Below are 24,644 nucleotides of genomic sequence, written 5' to 3' on the forward strand. Positions count from 1 at the left end.
AGAGCAAACAGACTCTCTCTGCCAGATAAAGCGTGTTTATTTTTGTCTCTTATTTATTTAGTTGTATATTATAGGCCTTCTCCCTTATTTTTTCCTGAGAGTAGAAATGGCAGCTGAAGTTCATTCCTTTCCAAGTAAGAAAGAAAGAATATAGAAATGGGGGATGGGAGGGGTCTGTACATTTTTGGTAGGAGCAGTAGTCTGGTCAATAAAGTGTTTTTATTCTAGGCTTTAAGAATGCTGGATTGTGGTTGTTTTGATCTATTGGACCTTAGTTTCCTATTATATTTTATTTGTTTTTTAAAGATTTATTTAATTTAGAGAAAGAGAGAGAACGAGTGGGAGGGGCAGAAGCAGAGGGAGAGAATCTGAAGCTGACTACATACTGAGCTTGGAGCTCAGCGCTGGGCTGTGTCTCATGACCCTGAGATCATGACCTGAGCTGAAACCAGGAGTCGGACACTCAACTGACTGCGCCACCCAGGCGCCCCCAGTTTACTATTTTAAAGACACCAATCCAGTTTTTGGATGAGACATGGCAGTAATAAACACTGCATAAAAGTAAGCTCAGTTTGCCTAGTTTAAGAATGTGAAGAGCACGGGAACTGAATAAAAGTGCATTTCCAAATTTAAAACTGAAACGTTCTTTCTGACATCTGTTTGATTTATTTGTATTGAATTTTTAAGATGGAAACAGATACAGCAACTAAAGTATCATTCTTTTTTCCATATTCGTATGCAAAACACCCCCTCCTAGTGTGAGGTCTGTCTGTAGGTAAATATGTCCCTGTGTCCTCACAAAGGTGGGATGGCCTCGACTCTTCAGGAACATTCTGCATGGTAGCCTTTTTCAATGTGTGATCATCATCCTTGACATTCATCATCCCTGACACTCACTCTTTCTTTGGCTCATAACCACTGGAAAGTCTGTTTCCATCAGCATCTCCGATTGTTCATTTTTAGATCCAAACTGCTTGGGATAACCTGAGGAATACTTACAGACTGGCAAGTTGCTTCCTTCTCCTCCCTTCCTTATAGAGCTCCTTTGTCTGTCACTTTTTATCGCTTTATGGTTTTTCTCACTCAGCTCTCTTGCAAGCCCCCCAGTGCAGTATAGCTTGGTAGGCTCTCAGGACCCTGGTGCTAGAAGGAAGCACCAGGACAGTCCCACCCGGTCCTCTTCATATAATGGAAGAGGCAACCAGAGGAGGCAAGTGCAAGAGGTTGCGTACTCGCCTTGAGGTCACCAGCTGAGCAACAGTCGAAACATAGCTAAAGCCCATGTCTCCGGGCTCTGTCTGGTGCTATTTTAACCAGAACAGATTGCTTTGGTCGGTTGGATTTGTTTGTTGCCCAGCTGTCACTTTTGTCATTTGAATGATTACATATCATTATAATGGTTTAAAGCCCATGTGTGAAATGAAGAACCCTGTGATACGGTTACTTTCTTTCAACTCATGAATTAAAGGTTTGCTGCATGCAGATGCAGGGTGGAGAGAGAGAGAGAGAGACATGGTATTTCCCAGTTAATTCCATGATAACCTCGAAAGTAGGTTTTCTCTGCTGTTGGCTCAGAAGAGGTTTTGCTGAAGGGCCCACAGCTTGTCTTTGAGAGAGCTCTGATTTGAAACTGTTTCTCTGTCTGCAAAATGTCTGCCCTTTCAGTACCCTAGTTATATACTCAGAATAATAATAACCCTCACACTTTAAAATTTATCAATTTTAAACCTGAAAATATCTAGTCAGAACAATGGGTTTTTCTTAAACTGTTACCTTCCTGCTTTGCTTTAATTTAAAAATAAAATTCAAAGGAAACCCTTGGAGTGAGTAAGGTGATGCATTTAAACAGTCCTAATAATGAAGCTGTTTGAAGTTACAGAAATGACATCTGACTTTAGTTGCTTCATTGGGGCTAGTTAGTTAGATAAGAAATGACATCAATATTTGGTTTAAAAAGAGAGACCTTGTTTTAACTTCATAAACCTTTACCCAGAATTTGTGTTCCAGCTGTTAATTTGTAGTGTGAGGTTAGAAAGATGTAAATAAATATATGTCCTCTTCCAATTGTGATTTAAAACATTGAAAGTTACACACACATGCACACATACACAAGCACACATCCTAAATGAATAGTCAAGCAGGGCAATAGGAATTGCAAGAGTGTAGCGCTGTTGCAGCTCTCTGTTCTGTGTTGCTTTACTTCCTTGACCTTCAGAGGTTCTCTGGAGAACAGCTCTTCTGCAGGCTTTTTCCCTCCTGCATCTGTAACATCCCTTCCCATCCCCCCAACCCTGCAGCTTTTGTGTACATAACACTAATCTAAAACCTCTTCTACCAGCACCTTTCTTTTATCTTTTAACACTTACCTAGTTCTATCTTACTGATTCTCTTATGATCCTCAGTCCCTTTGGCGCCTTTCCTTCTCAACCCCTGAAGATGTGCCCTTTATCTAAGGAGACTTAACTCTCAGTTTTCATTCGATGCAGTCCCTACAAAGAAAGAGGCATTGAAATGAGTCAGACCTGGGACTGAAATTTGGTCTTCCTATTAATTAGCCATGAGACCTCTGCAACTTTTTTTTTTTTTTTAAATGTGTGAAACAAGGCTTACAATCCCTCCCTCACAAGGTAATAGGAAAGATGAGCTAAGATCATGCATGAAAACATCTAAAACTGTGCTTGGCACCCTCTTGGAATTCAGGCGTGAGCACTCCTCACCCTTATCCTTTGTCCCCTTCCAAATGTCACTGTGAAGTTGGACACATTAACTCTTGGGCGATTTCACGAAATTTTACATCTATGACAACATCAGTCTCCTTAAATGTCCTGCTTTTCTTCATGTAGCAACATGTTAAACAGCTTTTCATTCTGCGTCACTATTACCTTCCATTACTAGCATTATAACTACATTGATTTCTCCTAGTATATTAAAAAAAATTCCATTATTGGCTCAATAGACTTTGTGGGATATCCTGTAAACCTGACCACCAAGGATAATGTTTCCACAGACAAAAACGATCCAGTATTCAGACAGCCAGTGTAATAATAAAAATTAGAAAACATTTGCTTTCCTTTTTAACTTTGTATTTTGAAAGGATTTTAGACTCACAAAAATTACAAAAATTGTATAGCAGGTTTTCAGATACCCCTAATCCTTCTTCCCCTGATAATCATAGTACAGTGATCAAAACTGCCAAATTAACATTGGTCTGATACTATTAATTAAACTATAGGCTTCATTTGAATTTCACCCGTTTTCCCCCCCACCTTTGTTCTTTGTCTATTCCAAGATTTAATCTAGGATCCCATATTATGTTCAGTTGTTCTGGCCTCTTAGGCTTCTTTAATTTGTGACAGTTTCTTGGTCTCTGCTTGTTTTTCTTGATCTCAACATTTTTAAAGACGACTGGTCATTTATTTTGTAACATGCTCCTCAATTTGGGTTTGTCTCATGTTTTCTCTTGATTAGATTGAGATTGTGTGTACCCCAGAGCTGGTGTTCTCTTCTGAGCTCAATGATGTCAATACAACTTATTACAAGTGATGCTGACCTTGATCACTTGGGTAAGGTGGTCTCCCCCAGAATTCTCCATTGTAAATTTACTATTATTCCCTGGGTAATGAAAAAATCTTTAGGGGGAGACACTTTGAGACTGTACATGTATCTTCTCTTTTTGCCCACTCATATTTTTTAGTTGAAGTATATAGTTCACATACATTGTTATATTGTTACAGGCATACAACATAGTGATTCAACAGTTCTGTGTATTACTCAGTGCTCACTGTGGTTAGTTAGTTACCATCTGTCATATCTAAGTGCAATCTTTTTCTGTCTGACATTTCATTTAGCATAATACCCTTTAGGTCCATCCATGCTTTTGCAAATGGAAACCTTTCATTCTGTTTTAATGGTTGAGTAATAGTCCACAGTGTATATGTATGTGCGCGCGCGTGTGTGTATTTATATATACATATATACATATGTACATATCACACTTTCTTTTTTTTTTAAGGTTTTATTTATTCATTTATGAGCGAGACAGAGAGAGAGGCAGAGACACAGGCAGAGGGAGAAGCAGGCTCCATGCAGCGAGCCCGACGTGGGGCTCGATCCTGGGTCTCCAAGATCACGCTCTAGGCTGAAGGCAGGCGCTAAACCGCTGAGCCATCCAGGGATCCCTGCCCCACACTTTATCAGTTTATCTGTTGATGGATACTTGGGTTTCTTCCATATCATGGCTATTGTATAAATAATGCTGCTATGAACATAGGGGTACATATATCTTTTGAATTGCTGTTTTCATTTGGTTTGGGTAAATATCCATTATTGGAATTACTGGGTTATAGGACATTTTTATTTTTAATATTTTGAGGAATCTTCCTATTGTTTTCCACAGTGGTTGCACCAATTTACATTCTCATCAATAGTGCAAGAGGGTTCCCTTTTCTGCACATTGCTCACTCATTTTAGATCTGTGGATCTAGCCTGGAGCAATGTTATAGTGATGATTTAATGGTAGTTTCTTATTTCCCTCATCACATCTACATTTATGAATTGGAATTCTTCTGTAAGCAAGATTTGTCTTCTCTCATATTTATTCATTTATATATTATAATTAATTTATATTGGCATGGACTCCGTGATTTTATTTATTTTTTTAGGGATATTTATTTTATCCTTTGTGTTACAACCCAATATTACTGCTATTTACTTTGTTGCTCACATTGTTCCAGCTTTGGCCATTAGGAGTTCTCATGTTGGCTTCTGTACCTTCAATATGCTTCCATTTTTTTTTCTTTTACATTTTAAATCACTTTCTTACTTTCTGATTCTACAAGAAGTTCCAGGCTCACTTTCTCTTTCTATTTTCTCTGCTCCAGCCTTAGTTCCTTTTAATGAAGGTATATTTATTGCTATTGGAAGTGTCACTGCCTCTCAGTAGATTTGAGTTAGGAAGTATGTGTATGTAAACTAACAAATATGTGCACACATGCATATCTACATGTTTCCGTATCTTTCTGTATATGACCTGGTGGGTCCATATGTATAACCTCCAATTGATAGCTAACACAAGTTTCATTTTAACCTTCTTTGCTTATTTGTGACTTCTTTTTTCTTTTTTAAAGATTTTGTTTATTTATTCATGAGAGAGACACAGAGAGAGGCAGAGACATAGGCAGAGAGAGAAGCAGGCTCTCTGTGGGGAGCCAGATGTGGAACTCAATCCTGGGACCATGGGATCATGGCCTGAGCTGAAGGCAGACGTTCACCTGCTGAGCCACCCAGGTATCCCTACTATTTCCTATTCGTGATTTCTTTTTCTAACAATCAGAAATTAGCTCTTATCCATATCCACAATAGCCAAACTATGGAAAGAGCTCAGATGTCCATCGACAGATGAGTGGATAAAGAAGATATGGTGTATATATACAGTGAAATATTACTCAGCCATCATAAAAAAAAGAAATCTTGCCATTTGCAATGACATAGATGTAACAAGAGGATATTACACGAAGTGAAATAAGTCAGAGAAAAACCGTTATCATATGATCTCACTCATATGTGGAATTTAAGACTGAGGGTCGCTGGAGCGGGGTGGTGTGGGGGGATGGGTGATGCGCATTAAGGAGAGCACATGATGTAATGAGCACTGGGTGTTATATAAGACTGATGAATCACTGACCTCTACCTCTGAAACCAGTAATACATTGCTTGTTAATTAATTGAATTTAAATAAAAAAATAGAAAAAAACCCCAATTGACTGCATCTGTTTGGATCTATTTTTGGTTTTTCTGTTCTGTTCTAGTAATCTTTGTGTCTGTCCTTTCACCAATACCAAAATCCTGATAAGGATTTGGTATTATAGTAAGTCTTTTATCAGGCAGTATGAATTTCAGTGTTTTTTTTTTACTCAAAACTGTTTTGTCTGTTTTAGTTCACTTGCCTTTCCCTATAAATATTAGAATCAGCTTGTCTGTATTTACCAAGAACAAAACAAAACCCAAACAAACAAACAAACAAACAAACTCTTGCCGGGACTTTGTGTCTATGATTAAATTTAAAACATTTTGAGGAGAATTCATATTTTTAACTATAATGAATCCCAATCCATGGATCCTGCTATGTTCCTCCATTTATTTACATCTTTTTATTTCCTTCAAAAGTTTTGTAGTTTTCAGCGTAGATATTTTGTACATGTTTTATTAGATTAATACGTAACTTGGATTAATATGTGTTTTTTTGGGGGGGGAGCTATTGTAAGTGATATTATATTTAAAATTTCTGTTTCCAATATATCTATTGCTACAATACAGAAATGTGATTGACTTTTGTGAGTTAATATTCTTCAAACTTTCTTATTCAAAGAGCTTTTGTGGATTCTTTATATGTGTAGATATTCATGTTCTCTGCAAATAGGAACAGTTTTATTTCTTCCTTTCCAATATGTATGCTTTTTTATTTCTTTTTTTTTCCCCCATAATTGCAGTGGCTAGGATTTCCAGTATTATGTTGAATAGAAGGGGGGAGAATGAATGTCCTCTCCTTGCTCTCAGTGGATCTTAAAGGGAAAACACTCCTTGTTTTACCATGATGTATGATATTAGCTCTGGATTTTCTTATTAGATGCCCTTTATCTGGTTAGTTTGTTGAAAGTTTTTATCGTGAATGAGTGTTGAACTTTTTTTTTAAAATTTATTTTATTTATTTATGATAGGCACACAGTGAGAGAGAGAGAGAGAGGCATAGACATAGGCAGAGGGAGAAGCAGGCTCCATGCACCGGGAGCCCGACATGGGATTTGATCCCGGGTCTCCAGGATCGCGCCCTGGGCCAAAGGCAGGCGCCAAACCGCTGCGCCACCCAGGGATCCCAGTGTTGAACTTTTTAAAATGCTTTTTCTGTATCAATTGAAATGATCCTGTGTGGGTTGTGTTTTTTACAGTCTCTTCATGTGCTGAATTATATTAGTTGACTTCAATATTAATCTAGCCATGAATTCCCAGCATAAACTCATTAGAATTCTATTTTTATTAATGTTAATATTTTATTGAGGATTATTACTTGTAGGTTGATAAAGGATATTGGTGTAATTCTCTTTTCCTGTACTATCTTCATCTGGTCCTGTACCATCTTCATCATGGTAATTCTGGCTCCATAGAATAAGTTAGGAAATATGCCTTCTCTTATGTTACCTCAGAGGGATTATAGAATTGGTGTTGTGTCTTCGTTAAATGTTTGATAGAATATGCTAATGAAACTATCCAGGCTTTGGGATTTATTTTTTTGAAAGTTTTTATAAATACAAATTTACTTTCTTTAATAGAAGACTAATCAGGTTTTTCCTCTAGTGAGTTTTGATAGTTTGTGATTTTTGAGAAATTCATCCATTTCATCTAAATTGTTGAATTTACATGTGTATAATTGTTCTTTTTTTTTTTTTTAAGATTTTATTTATTTATTCATAGAGATGCAGAGGGGTGGGGGGAGGGCAAAGACACAGGCAGAGGGAGAAGCAGGCTCCATGGAGAGCCTGACCTGGGACTCGATCCAGGGTCTCCAGGATCACGCCCTGGGCTGCAGGCGGTGCTAAACCGCTGCGCCCCTGGGGCTGCCCTGTATAATTGTTCTTAAGTGTTACTTTTTCCTTTTCATGCCTGCTGGATCTTACTGCTATCCCCGCCTTCTGATACCAATAAATTTTATCTCTCTCTTCTCTAGTCAGTCTGGCTAGAGATTTATCAATTTTATTGATCTTTTAAGAGAACTAGGTTTAGGTTTGATTGATTTCCCCTTTCCTTCTCATTTTTCTGTTTGTAATTCCATTGATTTCTGCTGTCATTTCCTTCCTCTTTTTAACATTTTAAAAATTTCTGTTCTTAGTTCCTTCCTTCTGGTTGCTTTGGGTTTATTTCACTCTAGTTTTTGTTTAGTTTAGTTTTTTTTTGAGGGAGAGAATGAGAGAGAGAAAGAGCATGTGTGTGCATGGGAAGGGAGAGAGAGAATCTTAAGCAGGCTCCATGCTCCGTGTGGAGCCCAACAAGGGTCTGGATCTCAGATCCTGAGATCATGACCTGAGCCAAAATCAAGAGTCAGATGCTTAATCGACTGAGCTACCCAGTCACCCCTATCTTACTCTGCTTTTTAATTACCTTTATAATCATTACTATAGTAGCAGCCCATATATACTAAAAATTTCAAAACATTGTTATAATTTTTGCTTATTTAACATTTTATAGAAATTATGAGGAGAACAATAGTATCTTATAATTACCTAGATATTTACTTTTTTACTTTTGTTCTTCATTCCTGGTGTTGCAGGTTTCCTTCTGGTACTATTTCCCTCTGTTCGAAGAACTTCTTTTACCAGATTTTGTAGAGTAAATCTGCTGGCAATGAATTTTCTCTTAGTTTTTCCTTCTCTGAGAGTGTCTTTATTTTATCTTTATTTATCAACATTTTTTTCACTGGATTTAGAATTCACAGGATGAATTCTAAAAATTCTTTTCTTTCAGGACTTGAAAAATGTTGCTTTACTTTTTTCTGGTCTCCGTGATTTCTGACAAAAAATCAGCAAGTATTTCAGCCATTTTTTTTTAGGTAGTGTGTCATAATTGTTCTGCTTTCAGGATTTCTGTCTTTGTCTGTAGTGTTCAGCAGTTTGTGTTAGGGCATGGATTTCCTTGAGCTTATTCTGTGCAATATTTGCTGAAATTTCGGAATCTGTAAATTTATATCTACAAGTTTTTTTTAAAAGTTGTTAGCCATTATTTGGACATTTTTTCAGCATCATGCTCTTTCTCTTCTCTTTCTGAGACTCTGATGGCACAAATTATTAGATACTTTGGTATGTACAACGTGTTGTTTTTCTTTTGAACAAACTTTTTTTTCCTTTTCTGTTGGTTAATTTCTACTGATTTATCTACAAATTCACTGGATCTTTTCCTCTGTTGTCTCCATTCTGCTATAGAATCTATCAGTTAATATTTTTAGTTAACTATGTTTTTCAGTTCCAATGTTTCCATTTGCTCCTTTTTAATATATTTTTAGGGGAGGGGCAGAGACTTTTTATCTATTTATTTCATGAGTGTTCACTGTTATTTTTTAAACTATAGTTTTAACAGCTGATTTAAAGTCTTTATCTTATAATTCCAATGTTTAGGTCAGTGTCTTCTCCCTTGCAAGTTGATTTTTTTTAATTGTTTTTATACCAAGTAATTTTGGTTTTAATCTGGACATGTTGAATGTTCTGTTATGAAACTCTGGGTCTTGTTTAAATTTTAAGCAGAAAATTGATTTTTGTTTTGCTCTGTGGTAGCAGGCATTCAACAGGTTAGGTTCAGGTTACAGGTTTCAACATGCTTTTATGGCTGTGATTCCAAAGTTAGTTCAGTTTTCACTGCCTTTACTGTGATAATTGGACCTGACTTCTTATGCCCCACCCCTTAGCCAGTTTGTAGTTCATTTCTCAAGGCGTTGGTAGTTTGCTGAAGTTCAGATCATGTGCAGCTTGGAGGTGAGCCCACAAGTTCTTTAACGACTTTATGGAATTGTTCTCTTGAGCTCCCTTCCCTGTCATGCCACTGCCATGTTCTGGCTCCTTGATGTACTTTTCCCAGTCCTCTAGCCAAAAAGTATAAGCTCTAATTTTTCCTGTCTGCCCTGCACTTCTCAGGGTTGTGTCTGTGTCCAGGGCCATGTTGCGAGAGGGTGGAGTAAGGAAAAAGTAAAATGATTAGCCCATCCTCTTGGGACCACCACTAATTTGGTCAGAGAGGATAACCCTCAGAGTTTCAGGGACCTGCCCAGCTCTTGCCACCACTGCCACTATGACTGTCTGCTTGAAGCCTCTGATGTTTCATTATGCCACATTCTTGTCCCCTTCTCTAATCTGCCTATTGATCACTTATTTTTCAAAGTCCTCAGAATCCTGCTGTGTGCATTCTGTCCAAGGTTTGTAATTGCATTCAGTGGAGAGACAGAATGGCATTTCTTACTTTATCTTATCTGGAATCTTGAAAGAATCTAGGAAGGCTGTGGTTCTTCTGAGAGTCCCAACTAGGCAGTCAATATATTTGCTTTCTTGTTCAACCTCTGTGTGTGTGTGTGTAGAGAGAAAAGAGGAGTTTCTAAATCCACATTCCTATGAGAAACAAATTTTGCAGTTAGAGTACAATACTTGTGTATAGATCTTTTTTAATTTAACATTAGCAAGTCAAAAACACTACCTCTCCTTGTTTCCTTGCAGTGTATTTACATACACCATTCATTTGTAATATAGTCAGATTCATTTGGTAAGACAACATTTTAAAGGTTGGATTTCCCATTTTTAAGCCACCCAGAAACATAAGCACACTCCAACATGACTCTTTGGTCTGATTCCTGGGTGTGATTCCTGTAAAGTTGGACCTCTGTGTTACTTGTTTCTTCCGTTACTACCCTCCTCTGACTTTTTTTATTTTTTATTTTTATTTATTTATGATAGTCACAGAGAGAGAGAGAGAGGCGCAGAGACATAGGCAGAGGGAGAAGCAGGCTTCATGCACCGGGAGCCCGATGTGGGATTCGATCCTGGGTCTCCAGGATCGCGCCCTGGGCCAAAGGCAGGCGCCAAAACCGCTGCGCCACCCAGGGATCCCCCTCCTCTGACTTTTGACCTTCCTCAGCAGCAACTGTTGTCCATTCTCATGGCAGTACTGTAGCACTGATACATAAAAGGTATTCTAGGACTTGATTGGTGATTGTGCTATGACGTATGACCTAGAATGTTTCTTCCAACAGAAGAGGACCAGGCTTTTAAAAAATTCATATGGCATCCATTGTGTTTCAGAGTTCAAATGAAGATAGACTGTGACATGGTGTCTGAAATGAAATTCTTGGGATATCCTGTTCCTCAGTTTGATGTTACTGTATTATCCATGACAAAGCATGAGTCTGGGTCTTTTTTTTTTTTTTTTTTTTAATATGTTAACCAATCCTTGTTTTCAGTAAGTGGCCAAATATTTATGTTTTTTTTTATCTTGCTTTTTTATATGATCTCCCAGGCCAACGGAAATAAACATTAAAGAATGCCCTTCTTCCCATGCACCGGGAAAGGATGAACTGGAAAGGCTGTTCATATAGCATAAAAGTTGACCTCTGGTTGGATCAGTGCTTTTCATTAAAGATGTAATGTGTCCTTTATCAGCATAGATTAAAATGTTATCAAGAACCCCGGCCGGAAACAAGGCTGGCAAGCTGAAGCCCTCTCTGGCTTCTCTCAACTCCTATCTTTACAGCTTGAATTTACTTTTAGAATTGACAGTACTGTGTTGTGAGGTTCAAACATAACATGGCAGTCCCGGAATTCAGAATGACCAGCAGCCTCTCCTTTGGAGGTGACTACAGCTACTTTTGATGAAAAGGATTTGTTTTGTTATGAAGAAAGACTTAGGCTTGGTTATTGAGTGCTTATAACAGTGATTCTGGGAGGCGAACATTATTATCCAGAATGCTGAAGTTGATTATTTATGTGATGATTCTCATGATAGAAATAGCCCTAGGTGGCAGATCATTGGAGTCAAAGTCACTAAAGGATTTAAGATATCACTGGGGAGGTCTAAAAGGAATAAATTTCTAATAGCTAGTATAGAATGATATATAGTTTTAATTAACTCAGTTGTTACTGATGTACATAAAGCTTAATGGTGAATACAAATTTGAACTGGGGCATTTCCATTTATTCTTTCATGGAGATTGTAAATGGTAATATGGACACTGGATTCGAGATCCCCAAACTTGTCCTATTTTTCCCCACTAATAAAAGGAAATGATCATTGCAGTCTTCATTTTTTTTTGAGAGTTCTTTTATTCATGGGAGCGGGCAGTACAAAAAGAGACAAAAGTCATTATATAAATGCTTTTGAAAATGGAAACTTTTGCCAGGGCTTTGTAAAGGATAAAAACAAATTCAAGTTGCTTGATCAGAAGAGAATACAAGAGCCTCATGGGATCCAAGGGTAAGAATGGAGCAAAGGACTTAACTGAAAGGATGGAAATGGTCTAATTGGCTTATCTTGGGTGATGTGTCCACCCTTAAGCCAATTAGCTGAATCTGAGAAGTTGAGCATGGAGTCCAAATGTTGCCATCTGGGCTTCTTCCTATGTGTAGGAAGAGTGACATTATAGGTCGAGGGTTAAACTAGACAACCCCCCAACGTGATCTCTTACAAAACCATGTTTAAATTTGCCAGCTTATTATAATTAAAGCCTCTAATGGTGTGTGGCCTTTAGGAATGTCACAAAATTTATCAAACTTGCAAATATAATAAGTTTTCAGCCATTTTCATTCACAAGCTGTCATACTGTCTAACGGTTTTCTTCCTGGTGACTGCTCCATATCTCAAAGGTCAGTGCATTTCTAATGGTATTATGTATTTTTAATTTTATTTTTAAAGATTTATTTATTTACTTGAGAGAGAGAGAGAAAACACACACATAGGGGCTTAGGGGTAGAGGGAAAGGGAGAGAGAATCCTAACCAGACTCCGCGTTGAGCACAGAGCTGGATGCAGGGCTTGATCCCACCACCCTGAGATCATGACCTGAGCCAAAACCAAGAGTTGATCACTCAACTGAGTGCTCCATCCAGGCGCTCCAAGTGGTATATGTTTTAAAGGGATGATTTCCCTTTTCTCTTACAGAATCCATCACTATTTTTAGAACTCTATAATACACTTAAAATGTACTGGACTCCTTTTCTTCTCCTTATGCTGCTGTGTTGGAATTTTTTTTTTTTTTTTAGTACCTAAGAAATTTAACTTTCAAGTTTAGAAAATATAGCTTTAATGTATCAGTAAATGATGTGGCATTTTTGAAGGGTCACATTTTTTATGGTTGGAAGGAAAATTGGAAATATTTGTGAGTCATTTTAGTTGTCTGAGTTTAATGCCAGTTTTTCTGTAAAGTTAGATGCTTAATTTAAATCCAGAGTATCACTTACCTCCACATGCCTGACTTTAATTTTTGCAACATGACGGAGTATAATAATACAGTCCTCTGGAGTAGAAATTTTCATGTGTGGTTGTGGGTGGTAAGTATCTTGCTTCTATCAGCTTTTCTGTTTATTCTTCTGGTGGTAGTGATATTCTACCCAGACTACAGCCACCTTGCATATATCACCATTGTCACCAATTGAGGACTGAGCTTTTGATTTCTACATCTAATTATGGAAAGTAGGAACTATTGGTTCTCTCTCCAGCTGTCTCATTTATGAACAGGGTGACCCTGGGCTAATTGTTTCACTTATTCGAGGTAGTTTTCTCATCTACACATTGGGAGAAAAGAGCTTATGGAGCTACTGATCTTTAAAAACAATACTTAACACAGTTCCTGGAAAATAATCATTGTTCACAACATGGTAATTGTGGTTAATTTTTAGTAAATTATGTGTTTCTTGCAAAATGTAACTTTACCAGTGAAAAGCTCCTGTCGTACTTTATTTGATATCTACTTTGTTGCTGCACAGGCAGTTGTATATGGCTCTTCTAAAACTTAAAGCTGTCATGGGAAGTTGGGGCACTGAGTATAATGCAGACCTAGGAAAGAACTGATGGAATATATGGCGAAGATGAGTAGCTATTTGGGTAATATGGAATCAATTGAGTTGATTAAATTGTGAAAGTTCTAAGAATTAAAATATAAATTCTCTAAAATAAAAAAAATGGTGGTAATGCATTTAGATTCAAGCTCACATGAAGTAGAAAAAGGAAGCTATGAGAGAACAAAGCTGCATGCAATAAAGTGAAGTATAGGTTGAAGTGAGAATTGTTGTCATGTGTATTTTACCTTAGATCCTGGGACTCACATTTTAATATCAATAAAAGAATACTTTTTAAATGATTTTTAAGAATAGTAAAATAATCCTGCTTTGCCTCTTGCTGGCCAGGCCATCAGTAGAATATTTAATTTTCTCTTTTGGACTCTATGATTAAAGAAAGAAAGCTAGAAAGGGTCCAGAGAAGAGCAGTAGAAGGAACCAAAAGATTATTTAAAAAATAAGGCCCATGAGGAAAGGGTAAAGGAGTTGTGAATCTTTAGTTTGAAGAGAAGTTCAAGAGGCCACTTAGTAACTGTCTTCAGATATGTGAAGGGTTGTCATGAGGAGGGTGCTGAGTAGTTGTTTCCTTTCTCACTAAGAACTGAAGGGAAATGGTTCACAGAGACAGGTTACATCAAAAGAAATACTTTTTTTTTTTAAGATTTTACTTATTTATTTATTCATCAGAGACACACACAGAGAGAGAGGGAGAGGCAGAGACACAGGCAGAGGGAGAAGCAGGCTCCATGCAGGGAGCCCAAAGCGGGACTTGATCCCTGGTCTCCAGGGTCAGGCCCTGGGCTGAAGGCGGCCCTAAACCGCTGAGCCACCTGGGCTGCCCCCAAAAGAAATACTTCTTGCAAAGGGTAGAGTGAGGCATGAAATCTGTGGTCACACTTGTAGTTCCACACATATTTGACTGGACAAGACAGCCCTGGATCTTTGGCTGGCTGTGTCCTTGTGAGGTCGGCTACATGCCTTCAGTGAACATCTATTGACTTAAAATCTCAACCCTAAAAGTAGCACTTTGTGTGATACTCTTTTGTATTTCTTGGTTCTTTCATGGATGTTAGTCTCTCTCTTTTTCTTCCCCAACCTCCTCCTTTTCTTCTCCAAGTCATAAGGTAATATAGAACACAAAATGAATCCTTATAGCCACTAAAGGAGACTCTTAGCCCTTGAGCAATTAGCAGACGACAGAGGCAGATGTTCCTCCTCAATGTTAATCAGTATACTTGGAATCACCATCACCTCCAGCAGAAGATGATTCCATTTAACAGTGGAAATTCGTTTCGTACGGAAATGTTCACAGTTGTTAATGGGAAAAGTCTCCAAATAAAATTTTGTGTCACCATATAATAAATTGGTTAAGTAGCTATGTTTTTCTATCACGAAATGTGGGAAAGGTTCTTTTTTTAAAAGGTAGGAGCTGCTGAGTTGATAGAGTTTAAAAGTGAAATAGAAAATCTTGAACACATTTATAGTAGAATATATGAGTTGTAACTAATTAACATATGCCAACCCTGTGGGGTAAAAATAGTGGAAGGGAGGAGCTGTGATCATTTGGTTGACACTTGACTCAATCACAAACACTAAATTTGGGACTGGTACAGAATTTTAAGTGCCTTTTTCTTGGGCCTTACTGTTGTGATCTTTCTTTAGAACAGTTCTGATATACCCTCTGGAAGGCTGGCCTGTGTGGATGGTGTCGGTGCCAAATTACAACACAAAACAAGGAACTGTTCTGTTTTATTTACTGAGAATAGTGCTTAATAAGTACTATTTGACAACATGCTGAATTAAGGGAATGTTATAAGGATGTTTCACAAAGGAAAATGGGTAAAACATCTGATGTTTACAAGTTCTATTTATATGTAACTTGATAAGAGTATAAAGCCATACCTAAAACTTTATTTTAAAAATTTTATTCAATACCTATGACTATGTATGCTCAGAGAAAATGATGATATCTGGTTCCAAATATATACCATATCTTGATATAGTCAATGCTATTTCAGAATCCAATTTTTTGACTTGTTGGTCTGAAATGTATCAGGCCCTGGTAATTTGATTTATATTAACCAAATTCATGCAATACTGATTTGTAACATGGGACACATTCACGATTATTTCCTTTTCTCAAATTTGACTTTGATCTTATCCTAGTATCTTATCTTAGTTTATAATCTTCAGTAGCTATGTTTTTTTTTTCTCTAAAAATGGAATCCCCAGTGGAAATTATACTGTGTTTATAGGTTTACATATCCATGCATAGACAAATATAATAAAGGTCAGTGAGATTTAATATCATAAGGGAAAAATAACTGTCAAAATTTTTTAGAGTGCCTGTATTTATATTTCAGTGTCACAAGCTAAGTATTTATCTCAAATTTAATTTATTACAGATTTTAGCATATGAACGTACTTCTATGGGACATTCAAACATCATTCTACTTACAAATAGACATCTATAGTCCGGTATAATCTATGAAATCATTAACCTATGTTGAAACGTAAAATAGTATAATTTGTGGGGTTTTTTTTCTAGTTAGGCTTTTCACTTAAATACATTTTTTAAAAAGATTTTATTTATTTATTCATGAGACCCACAGAGAGAGAGAGGCAGAGACATAGTCCCCTGTGAGGAGCCTGATGTGGGACTCGATCCCAGCATGCCCTGAGCTAAAAGCAGATGCTTAACCCCTGAGCCACCCAGGTGCCCCTAAATATGCTTTAAAGAAAAGCTAGGGTTTAAGGGCACCTGGGTCAGTCAGTTAAGTGTCTGCCTTTGACTCAGGTCAGGTCAAAGCTGGGAAGACTGCTACTCCCCCTCTCTCTGCCCGTCCCTCTGCTCGTACTCTCTGTCTCTCAAATAAATAAATAAAATCTTAAAAACAATTCTGTCAAAAAAACAAAAAGAAAGAAAAGGAAAGATAGGGTTTAGCTGATTCCCTAATGCCCCTTTCATTGAAGCCTTGAAGATTCTAGTTTTTTCTGATGTCAAGCTTGTGTGAGACCTATAGTCTATATGAATATATGGGTAAGTAGCAATTTGTGTTCGACAGTTTTGGCTGATTATATACTTATGACCTTATTTTATTTTTTAAAAGACTTTATTTATTTATTAAAAGAGAGTGCACAAGCAGGGGAGGAGCAGAGGGAACAAGGAGGCTCCCTACTGCTTGGGGCTTGACTCGGGGCTCAGTTTCCAGACCCTAGGATCATGACCTATGTCAAAGTCAGATGGTCAACTGAGTGAGCTACCCAGGCGCCCCATTTGTGATCTTATTTTAAAGAGATATTTGTATTTTGTCCTTGGTAGTAGAGCTTAGGGAACAACTTGAATTTTTTGCATTGTCAAGTAATACCTGCTTTTCTTTTCTTTTCCTTACAGTAGGAGCTTGTGTAGTTCTAATGAGCAGGGCAAGTGCCAGAGTAAAAGGAAAAAAAAAAGAGGTTATAAGGTATGAAGATAAACAATAATTAACTAGTGGTGAGTTTTCAATGCTAAAAAAAATGCACTGTAAACTAATACTTTACCTTTCATTTTTTATTAATATATTGGCAGTTTTGTGGCATTTATGATTCACAGAATGCATTCATCGATGCTCTAATTTCATCCTCACAACAATTTATGAAACACACACCATTCTTTGTATTTCAGTATGAACACTTACCTTCAAGATTATTGTGAGTTAACTAGGATCACACAGCTAGTGTGCCAGGATTCAAACTCTGCTTTTAGGCTTCAAGACCAGTTGTTTTTCTTTTGTTTCACAGAGTTCATCTAAGCTGGATTTGCTTTAGAACTACACTGAGATATACAACATAGGTGAACTGCATATGTGCTTGTGTGAAATTTGAGCATCGCATTTGTGAAATTGGCAGTGTAGTTCTTCACATCTGGCATTCTGGGATAGAGTGGTCGAAGACTAAATCACTAAGCGGGCTGCCAGTCTTCTGTTGCCACCTCCTGATTTGGGGACCTTGTGTACATTTCCTCAATTAGAAAGAGAAGGCAGTTGGCCATTAGGTTCTCCAGACTCCCTTCTGGTTCTAAAATTCTCTGATTCCAAATTTAATTATTATTCTTCCATTCAGAATTGCTGTTTTTTTTTTAAATATTTGTCTCAAAGGAGTAGCCCACATTTTTGCGTTACGCTTCTCCTAACAGCCTATGCCAGTAATTGATAAACTTTGAGTTTTAGATAGTGTAGCCACAGAATCCCTTTGTAGTGACTCTGAGGAAGTATTTCGTGTACCAGATTCTGTTGTGTAAGAAGTAGTGTCACATGGTGAGAACACTCATCCTGAATTTGAAGAGTGAAAAATGACAACAAAATCCCAGTTGCAGAGGAGTTCATTCCGCAAATGTAAATTGAGCATCAGTATTTGGGTTGCTTGAGACCTTAAGCTCCCAGCTTAGCAGGAAGGCAGATACACAAATGTGAAATGGCAGTGTAATTAGAAGGACCCTGGGAAAGATGTGTACAGAGTGCCAAGAGAGAGAAGAAACAATGGCATCTGTGGAGTGGAAAATAGAAGAGATGCACCAGTGAAGACTTCACCAAGAAAGAGGTTTTACTGGAAAGAATTATAGGCCCATTTTAGGTAAAAGTAGGCATGTTCTGAGGAGAAGAAGCCTTAAGGAGACTGTTGCAGAGAATCTCAAATAGTTCTCTTTGTGTCATATGTTAGAGGAGGATGCCATACTGGACAGGTAATTTTGGCGAGCTTGGGAAAGTCTTCTATGGATTTGAGATTATCCTAGGCATTAAGGAGACGTTTTAAGAAAGCGAGGAGTGAATTTCTTGCAAAGATGGCAGAGGAGGCAATATAAGTCTCTGAAATTTCTGATTTGAACATTGTGGGGGAAGGGCATTCTAGGCAACAGGAAAAGTGATCATGGAGACCCAAGGTAGGTAGCACATGGGATTATGCTATTCTTCATCAGTCGGCCATTATGTGGCCCTTCCATACCTCAGACTTTCCCAATGTAATTGCTGTGGAAGCTCAGGAAAGGTTTCATACTGCACTCCATGGAGTTTGGATTTTTTTCTCTGAACAATGAAGAGCCATGAAGGTTTCCAGGCAGAGTAATAATGACAGCAGATTTGCTTTTGGAAGACTCTAATGGCAGTAAATGTAAGCTAGATTAGAGGGCTCAGAATCTTGACAGAGACCCTCACGATATCCCTACTGAGAGCTGTGGGAGCGTATGTTAAGCCAAGAGCAATAGGGATGTAGATAGAAAGGGAAGAGCTGGGAGAGACTGAGTTCCAGGAATGATGACAGTAGTACTAGCTGAGATTTCCTGAGTACACCACATGTCTCATGTAAGTTCTTGCTAGTTACTGATTCATTTAATCTTCACAACAGCCCTATGAAGTAGGCACTAGTATTCCTACTATCTACATTTTACAGATGAGAGAACTGAAGCACAAAGACATTAAATAACTTGGTGAGTTACAGAGCCGGTAAGTGGCAGTTTAGGAATGGGAGCCAAGGCAATCCATGTCTCGAGTCCATACTTTGAATTACTATATCCTGCCACCTCTGAATCAATGAGCATCTCTAAGATGTGGTGAGGAATTAGATGTAGGTGACTATGGGAGAAGAGTCATTGATGATGACTGCTTTGTTGACACAGAGGATGGAGATGCCACTTACAGAGATAGGAGGAGCAGGGAGGGACTTGGAGGAATTACAATAATTTGGGGATAATGTCAAGTTTCCAGGTTCTTGTGGGTCATTCAGCTGGTGACATATGGAATGCAATTGGGTATACCACTGACCCTTGAACCAAGGGTACCAATCCCTGGTGCAGTCAGAACACCTCCTATAGCATCTGACTCCTCAAAAACTTAACTACTAAAAACCCACTATTGACTGGAAACCTTACCAATGACCTAAAGAGTTGACTAACACATGTTTTATATGTCATGTGCATTACTTACTGTGTTTTTAATAATAAAGTAGCCTAAAGAAAAGCAAACGTTATTAAGAAAATCCTAAGGAAAATACATTTATAGTATGGTAAAAATGTCTATGTGTGGACCTGCACAGTTCAAACCCATGTTGTTCAATGGTCAACATACAGACCTGGAGCTCAGGATGGTTCTGTGCTTGACAGTGATGTAGAACAGCTGATATCAGGACAGGCTAATCATAATCACCCTCTATCTAAAGGACTGGATGGAACTTTCTGCCCTTGCTGTATCTCTGCATAGGTACATGCAGCGCAAATGCCAGGGAGGAAACTCTCGGGTCATTTGAGTGGGATAGTCTAAGGACCTCAAGGGTTACCAGGCTTTCTGTAATGAAGACAGCTCTACTTCTTCTAACATTCATGTGTATGAAACCAGGGTGATGAAAAACTAGCAGCTCTCTTGCATCCAGTTTGGATTCCATCTTTACAATTAAAATGGAAATGTTCTTTACAGACCTTTTCCAAGAGAGTATGTGGTTTGTTGGTGGTCCTTTGAATGCATTAGCAAAATGGTGGGTTTGATCCCAGCCAGGGTGACAGGATCAGGAACATGGAATCCAAAGAGCAGAGGGATGGGGGGGGGGGCAAGTGCCCACTGGTAGTAGGATGCATCATCCCAGGAGGTAGAGGTGCTCACAAGTGTAAATGGAAGTACACATTTCCTCTCATGTCAGTGGCAAGCACTTTCTTTTCAGAAAAAAGAACTCCCTCTCCTTTCCCTCTCTAATCTAGGGTTTAAAAAATACAATCAAAGGAATGTAGCAAAGAAATATTGAAACCTAAGCATAGTATATAGAGAGTAATAATTTTGAAAGGATTTAAAGCTCTGACAATTATATTCAGTTAACTTTAAAAAGCCTAGTGAAATTGTTGGAAATTACTTAAATTCTTAAGTCTAGACAAATAAGTTTTTGCTACATTCATTTTTCAATGACATTTATCTGATTATAAGATTCTACTTATCTCGAGTCTAAGTTAACTATATTCTTTTCTTTTGGCCTCCTTGAGATATTAAAAGTAAAGCAGAGTCACACCCTCATTTGGCCCTTCCACTCACCTTGGTCAGGGTAACTACTGTTTTCATATTCTAATATCTCAAAGTATAAGTTGATTTTGATTGTTTTTGGCCATAAAATCTCTTTGGAAGTTACTGTTTAAATACAAAGTCTATTCATGAAACTCTTGACTTAAATTCTGTATCTGCCCTCTACTGGAATAACTGGCTTCTTTTCTGTATTATCTTCTGGGGTAGACGGGATTCTAAAATGGCCCCTTGATCTCCATCCCCTGGTGTTCTATCAGATTATGTCATGTTCTGTGGCAAAGGGCATTTTGCAGATGTAATTAAGGTCCCCAATCAGTTAACTTTAAGATAGAGAGATTATCCTTGGTGAACCCAACCTAATCAGACAACCCTTCAAAACAGTTTTCTCTGGCCAGTTAAGGAGCAAAGTCAGAGATAATCCAAAGCAGGAAAGAGATTCAACATGAGACAAGTTCTGCATTGCTCAGAAAAGGAGAGGGCTATGCAGCAAGGACCTGCGAGCACCCTTTAGGAATTGAAGTCAATCTCCAGTCAATAACCAGCAAGAGAATGACTTGAGTTTTACAACTGCAGTTGAATTCTACCAACAACATGAGTGAGCTTAGAGGACCGTGAGCTCCAGAGGAGAACCTGGAAAGCCAATGGCTGGATTTCAACCTCCACAGAGAACCCAGCCATGTGTGCCAGATTTCCGTGCTATTTTTAAGCTGCTAAATTTGTGGTAATTTGTCACGTAGCAATAGAAAATTAATATACTGTCCCTTACTCCGTTTCTCTCTAATAATGCTGATCATTGGTCTTCAGAGTTGCAGTGTTAGCATCTCTCAAGCTGGCAGTGATGTTTTCCATTTGTTGCCTTAATGGTCACTATTGCATTGAATTAAGTAGACTCCAATTTCTTTTCTCAAACTCTTGTCTTTTAAAACCCTGAGCCTGCGGGCACCTGTGTGGCGCAGTTGGTTAAGCATCAGACTCTTAGTTCGGCTCAGGTTTCATCTCAGGGTTATGGGATAGAGCCATAGTTATGGGATAGAGCCATAGTTACGGGATAGAGCCATAGTTTCATTTCAGGGTTGTGGGATAGAGCCCTGCATCAGGCTCCATGCTAAACAGGGAGTCTGCTTCTCTCCCTCCCTCTTTGCCCCTCCCCTCAGTTATGTGCATGCACTCAGTGCTGTCTCTCTCAAATAAATAAATAAATCTTGGGGGATCCCTGGGTGGCTCAGCAGTTCACCACTGTTGAACAGCAGTTCAACCCAGGGCCTGATCCTGGAGGCCCAGGATCGAGTCCCACGTCAGACTCCCTGCATGGAGCCTGCTTCTCCCTCTGCCTGTGTCTCTGCCTCTCTCTCTGTGTCTCTCTCTGTCTCTCATGAATAAATAAAATCTTTAAAGAAATTTAAAATAAAAATAAATAAATCTTAAAAAATTAAAATAAAATGAAACCTAGAGCCCAATTTTTGGTTCTATCTTATGATTCTCAGTATAGGCTTCATCCTGTGGGGGAAGGTAGGGAAGGCCTTAATCTTTCCATATTTATATTGTTGAAGTGACATGCTTGAAGCTTCTGTTCCTTTTCACTTCGTGGTTTAATTCTTGGTGATGTTACATCATACTGTAGATGTTTCTCACGTTATTCATTGAGTGGAGTCTGCTGTTCCCATTTCATATGTAGAAAAACAAGCAAAAGAGCAATATGTGACTATCCCATAGCAGAGGTGGGATGGGGACCTAGAACAGAAGGGGAGATGTGTGGGATGTGCTGGTGGGTGTTTATAGTACCCAGCAACAAGGAACAGTTGAGTGATCATGAACATTGAAGTCCCACTAGTGAAGAAAGTATCTCCGTGTGACTGTCTCACTTCAGGGGAAAAGAACACATTATATGTGTGATTGTTCTATTTTAGTCTCCTTGGTTTTATTTGGACCCTCTACCTAGTATTTCCTTTGGATATAGAAAAAAACACTGAAATGGAAGGAAATATTCTTTTATTAAGTAGTGAAATAACATCCTGGACACTGGATGGTCCACTGAATAATTTGTAAAACTATTTCTTAGATCTGTAAGGCAGAAGAGGATGGCATAGTAAGCTTTTTATATTCATTTTTAATGTATCCGCATTATTCAGGTAAACTTCTTTTTTTTAATTTTTATTTATTTATTTATGATAGTCACAGAGAGAGAGAGAGAGGCAGAGACATAGGCAGAGGGAGAAGCAGGCTCCATGCACCGGGAGCCCGATGTGGGATTTGATCCCGGGTCTCCAGGATCGCGCCCTGGGCCAAAGGCAGGCGCCAAACCGCTGCGCCACCTAGGGATCCCTAGGTAAACTTCTTTAACTGGATTTGCCTTTGAGAAAAATCTAGTATACTTATATATGCTTACATTAGATTCTACTTATCAGTCTATCTGGGCAAGCTTTAGAATACTTTGAGTCATTTGGTTACATTCACAAAGTGATTCACTATTAGACCTTGGTCGGGGAACTCCCCACATTTATTAAGTTGAGCTGTGCTACCCCTTATTTGTTAACATTGTGAAGACTTTTAAAATGTTATAAAATTTAACCTATTTTAAATTTGCAAATATAGACCTTTTATCTATAATTGTCAAAGTAAATTTGATCCACTAAAATAGATTTTTTTATTTTAAAAAGTATATGTACACATAATACACTTGAGAACCCTTGCAACTGTATCTTGCCTCTTCTTAAGCTAGTTAATAAATCCATGTCTCAGATTATGCATTTAGGAGATGGTCCTGTGTACAAAGGACTCCGTGTCAAGGTGGTTTTCTTTATTATATTTGCCTTAGAAAATTGTATTAATAATTTATATGTAAGGAACATAGTTGATTAGGGGATGTAAGTAACCACAATACCAATTTCATTCCTGATATTTTCCAGTCAGTCTAGTCTCTACACTACTGGTATTTTGGGGTTTGGGTTTTTTTTTAGATTTTTGAAAAGAACAGATGATTTTTTATTTTGTTTTCCAGTTCTGTTTTGAGAAGTTGCACCTTACCTATAACACGTGCTTTGCATTTCTTTTAGATCTACTATATATCTGTATAATCTGGTCAATAAAATTTGATGATCTTATTTTTCTTAAGTCTTTGTGTCTAGTATTTTATAACATGATCTTTCATATTAAAGTGTTTTTATTTTATGTATTTTGAAGTTCTAGAGGCAAAGTGTTGTCTACCTTTTGCCTTCAGGGCAACCTACCTGGAAAAATTAAAAACCCAAGTCTTAATTTTGGTGTTTGCATTTTTCTTATTAACCTACTTTTATGTGTACAGAGAATATTTGAATTCACTGTTTTTGTGCATTGGTACTAGATCATGAGATTTTCAGCAGTGGCACATGTTTAAATCTTTTTTTTTTTCAAAATCTTGTTTTGTTTTGCTTTTTTAAGACTATGCAATATTTTTGGAAATCTGCTTAATATGAGAAAATTCTAAAAATTGTCAAATATGTAATTCAGATATTTTTCTTAAGAATATATCTCCTGGTATAACTTTAATGGCAGTGAATCATTATTAAATTTGATTCTTTAGTATTTTATGTTTGCTTTATCTGTCACGTAATAAAGTTCAAGGGGATCTAGATCAAATTTGAAACCAAAAATGACAATGAAAATCCCACAAGGGGACCTGTGGCTCAGTTTATCCTCTTGAAATAAATTGTTGGCTTTAACATAACATTTACACCTGGTAAATATCACCCCTCCGTTTTATTGGAGTAGAAGTGAAGTATAATGTGCAAAGCTTTGCACATTATATTTTCTCATTGAACAAAAAAACTGCATTATGTATCTGAGTCAGGCTGATAAGGGAGAGGACACTTACTGAAGAAGAAAAAAAAACTAAAGTCCTATGTTTCATGAGCTTTTTATCTACAGGTTACTATCCTGAGTTCTTTTATTTATTCTCATTTAATTATTTCAACTTACTTACAGTTTTATTACTCTCATTGTAAATGTGAGAACACCCTGGTTCAAAGAAATTAATTTGCTCACGGTCATATAGTTAA

The 24,644-nt window shown here is 37.7% G+C and overlaps 1 protein-coding gene across 3 annotated transcripts in view; it reads left to right on the forward strand.

Annotated features, from left to right (window-relative positions):
- GAREM1 (GRB2 associated regulator of MAPK1 subtype 1) overlaps positions 1–24,644 on the forward strand; it is a 207,270-nt gene that overhangs the window by 35,905 nt on the left and 146,721 nt on the right. The window contains exon 1 of one of the 3 annotated variants that reach the window (XM_055323996.1): positions 3,144–3,563. The exons of the other annotated variants lie outside the window; for them this stretch is intronic. Within the exon in view, the coding sequence (XP_055179971.1) occupies positions 3,515–3,563 (49 nt within the window). The 5' untranslated portion in view covers positions 3,144–3,514. Of the gene's footprint in view, positions 1–3,143; positions 3,564–24,644 lie in introns of those variants that run through there. 3 annotated transcript variants of the gene reach the window in all.

Source organism: Nyctereutes procyonoides, unplaced genomic scaffold (assembly GCF_905146905.1).
Source record: "Nyctereutes procyonoides isolate TBG_1078 unplaced genomic scaffold, NYPRO_anot_genome, whole genome shotgun sequence".
Taxonomy (NCBI): Eukaryota; Metazoa; Chordata; class Mammalia; order Carnivora; family Canidae; genus Nyctereutes; species Nyctereutes procyonoides.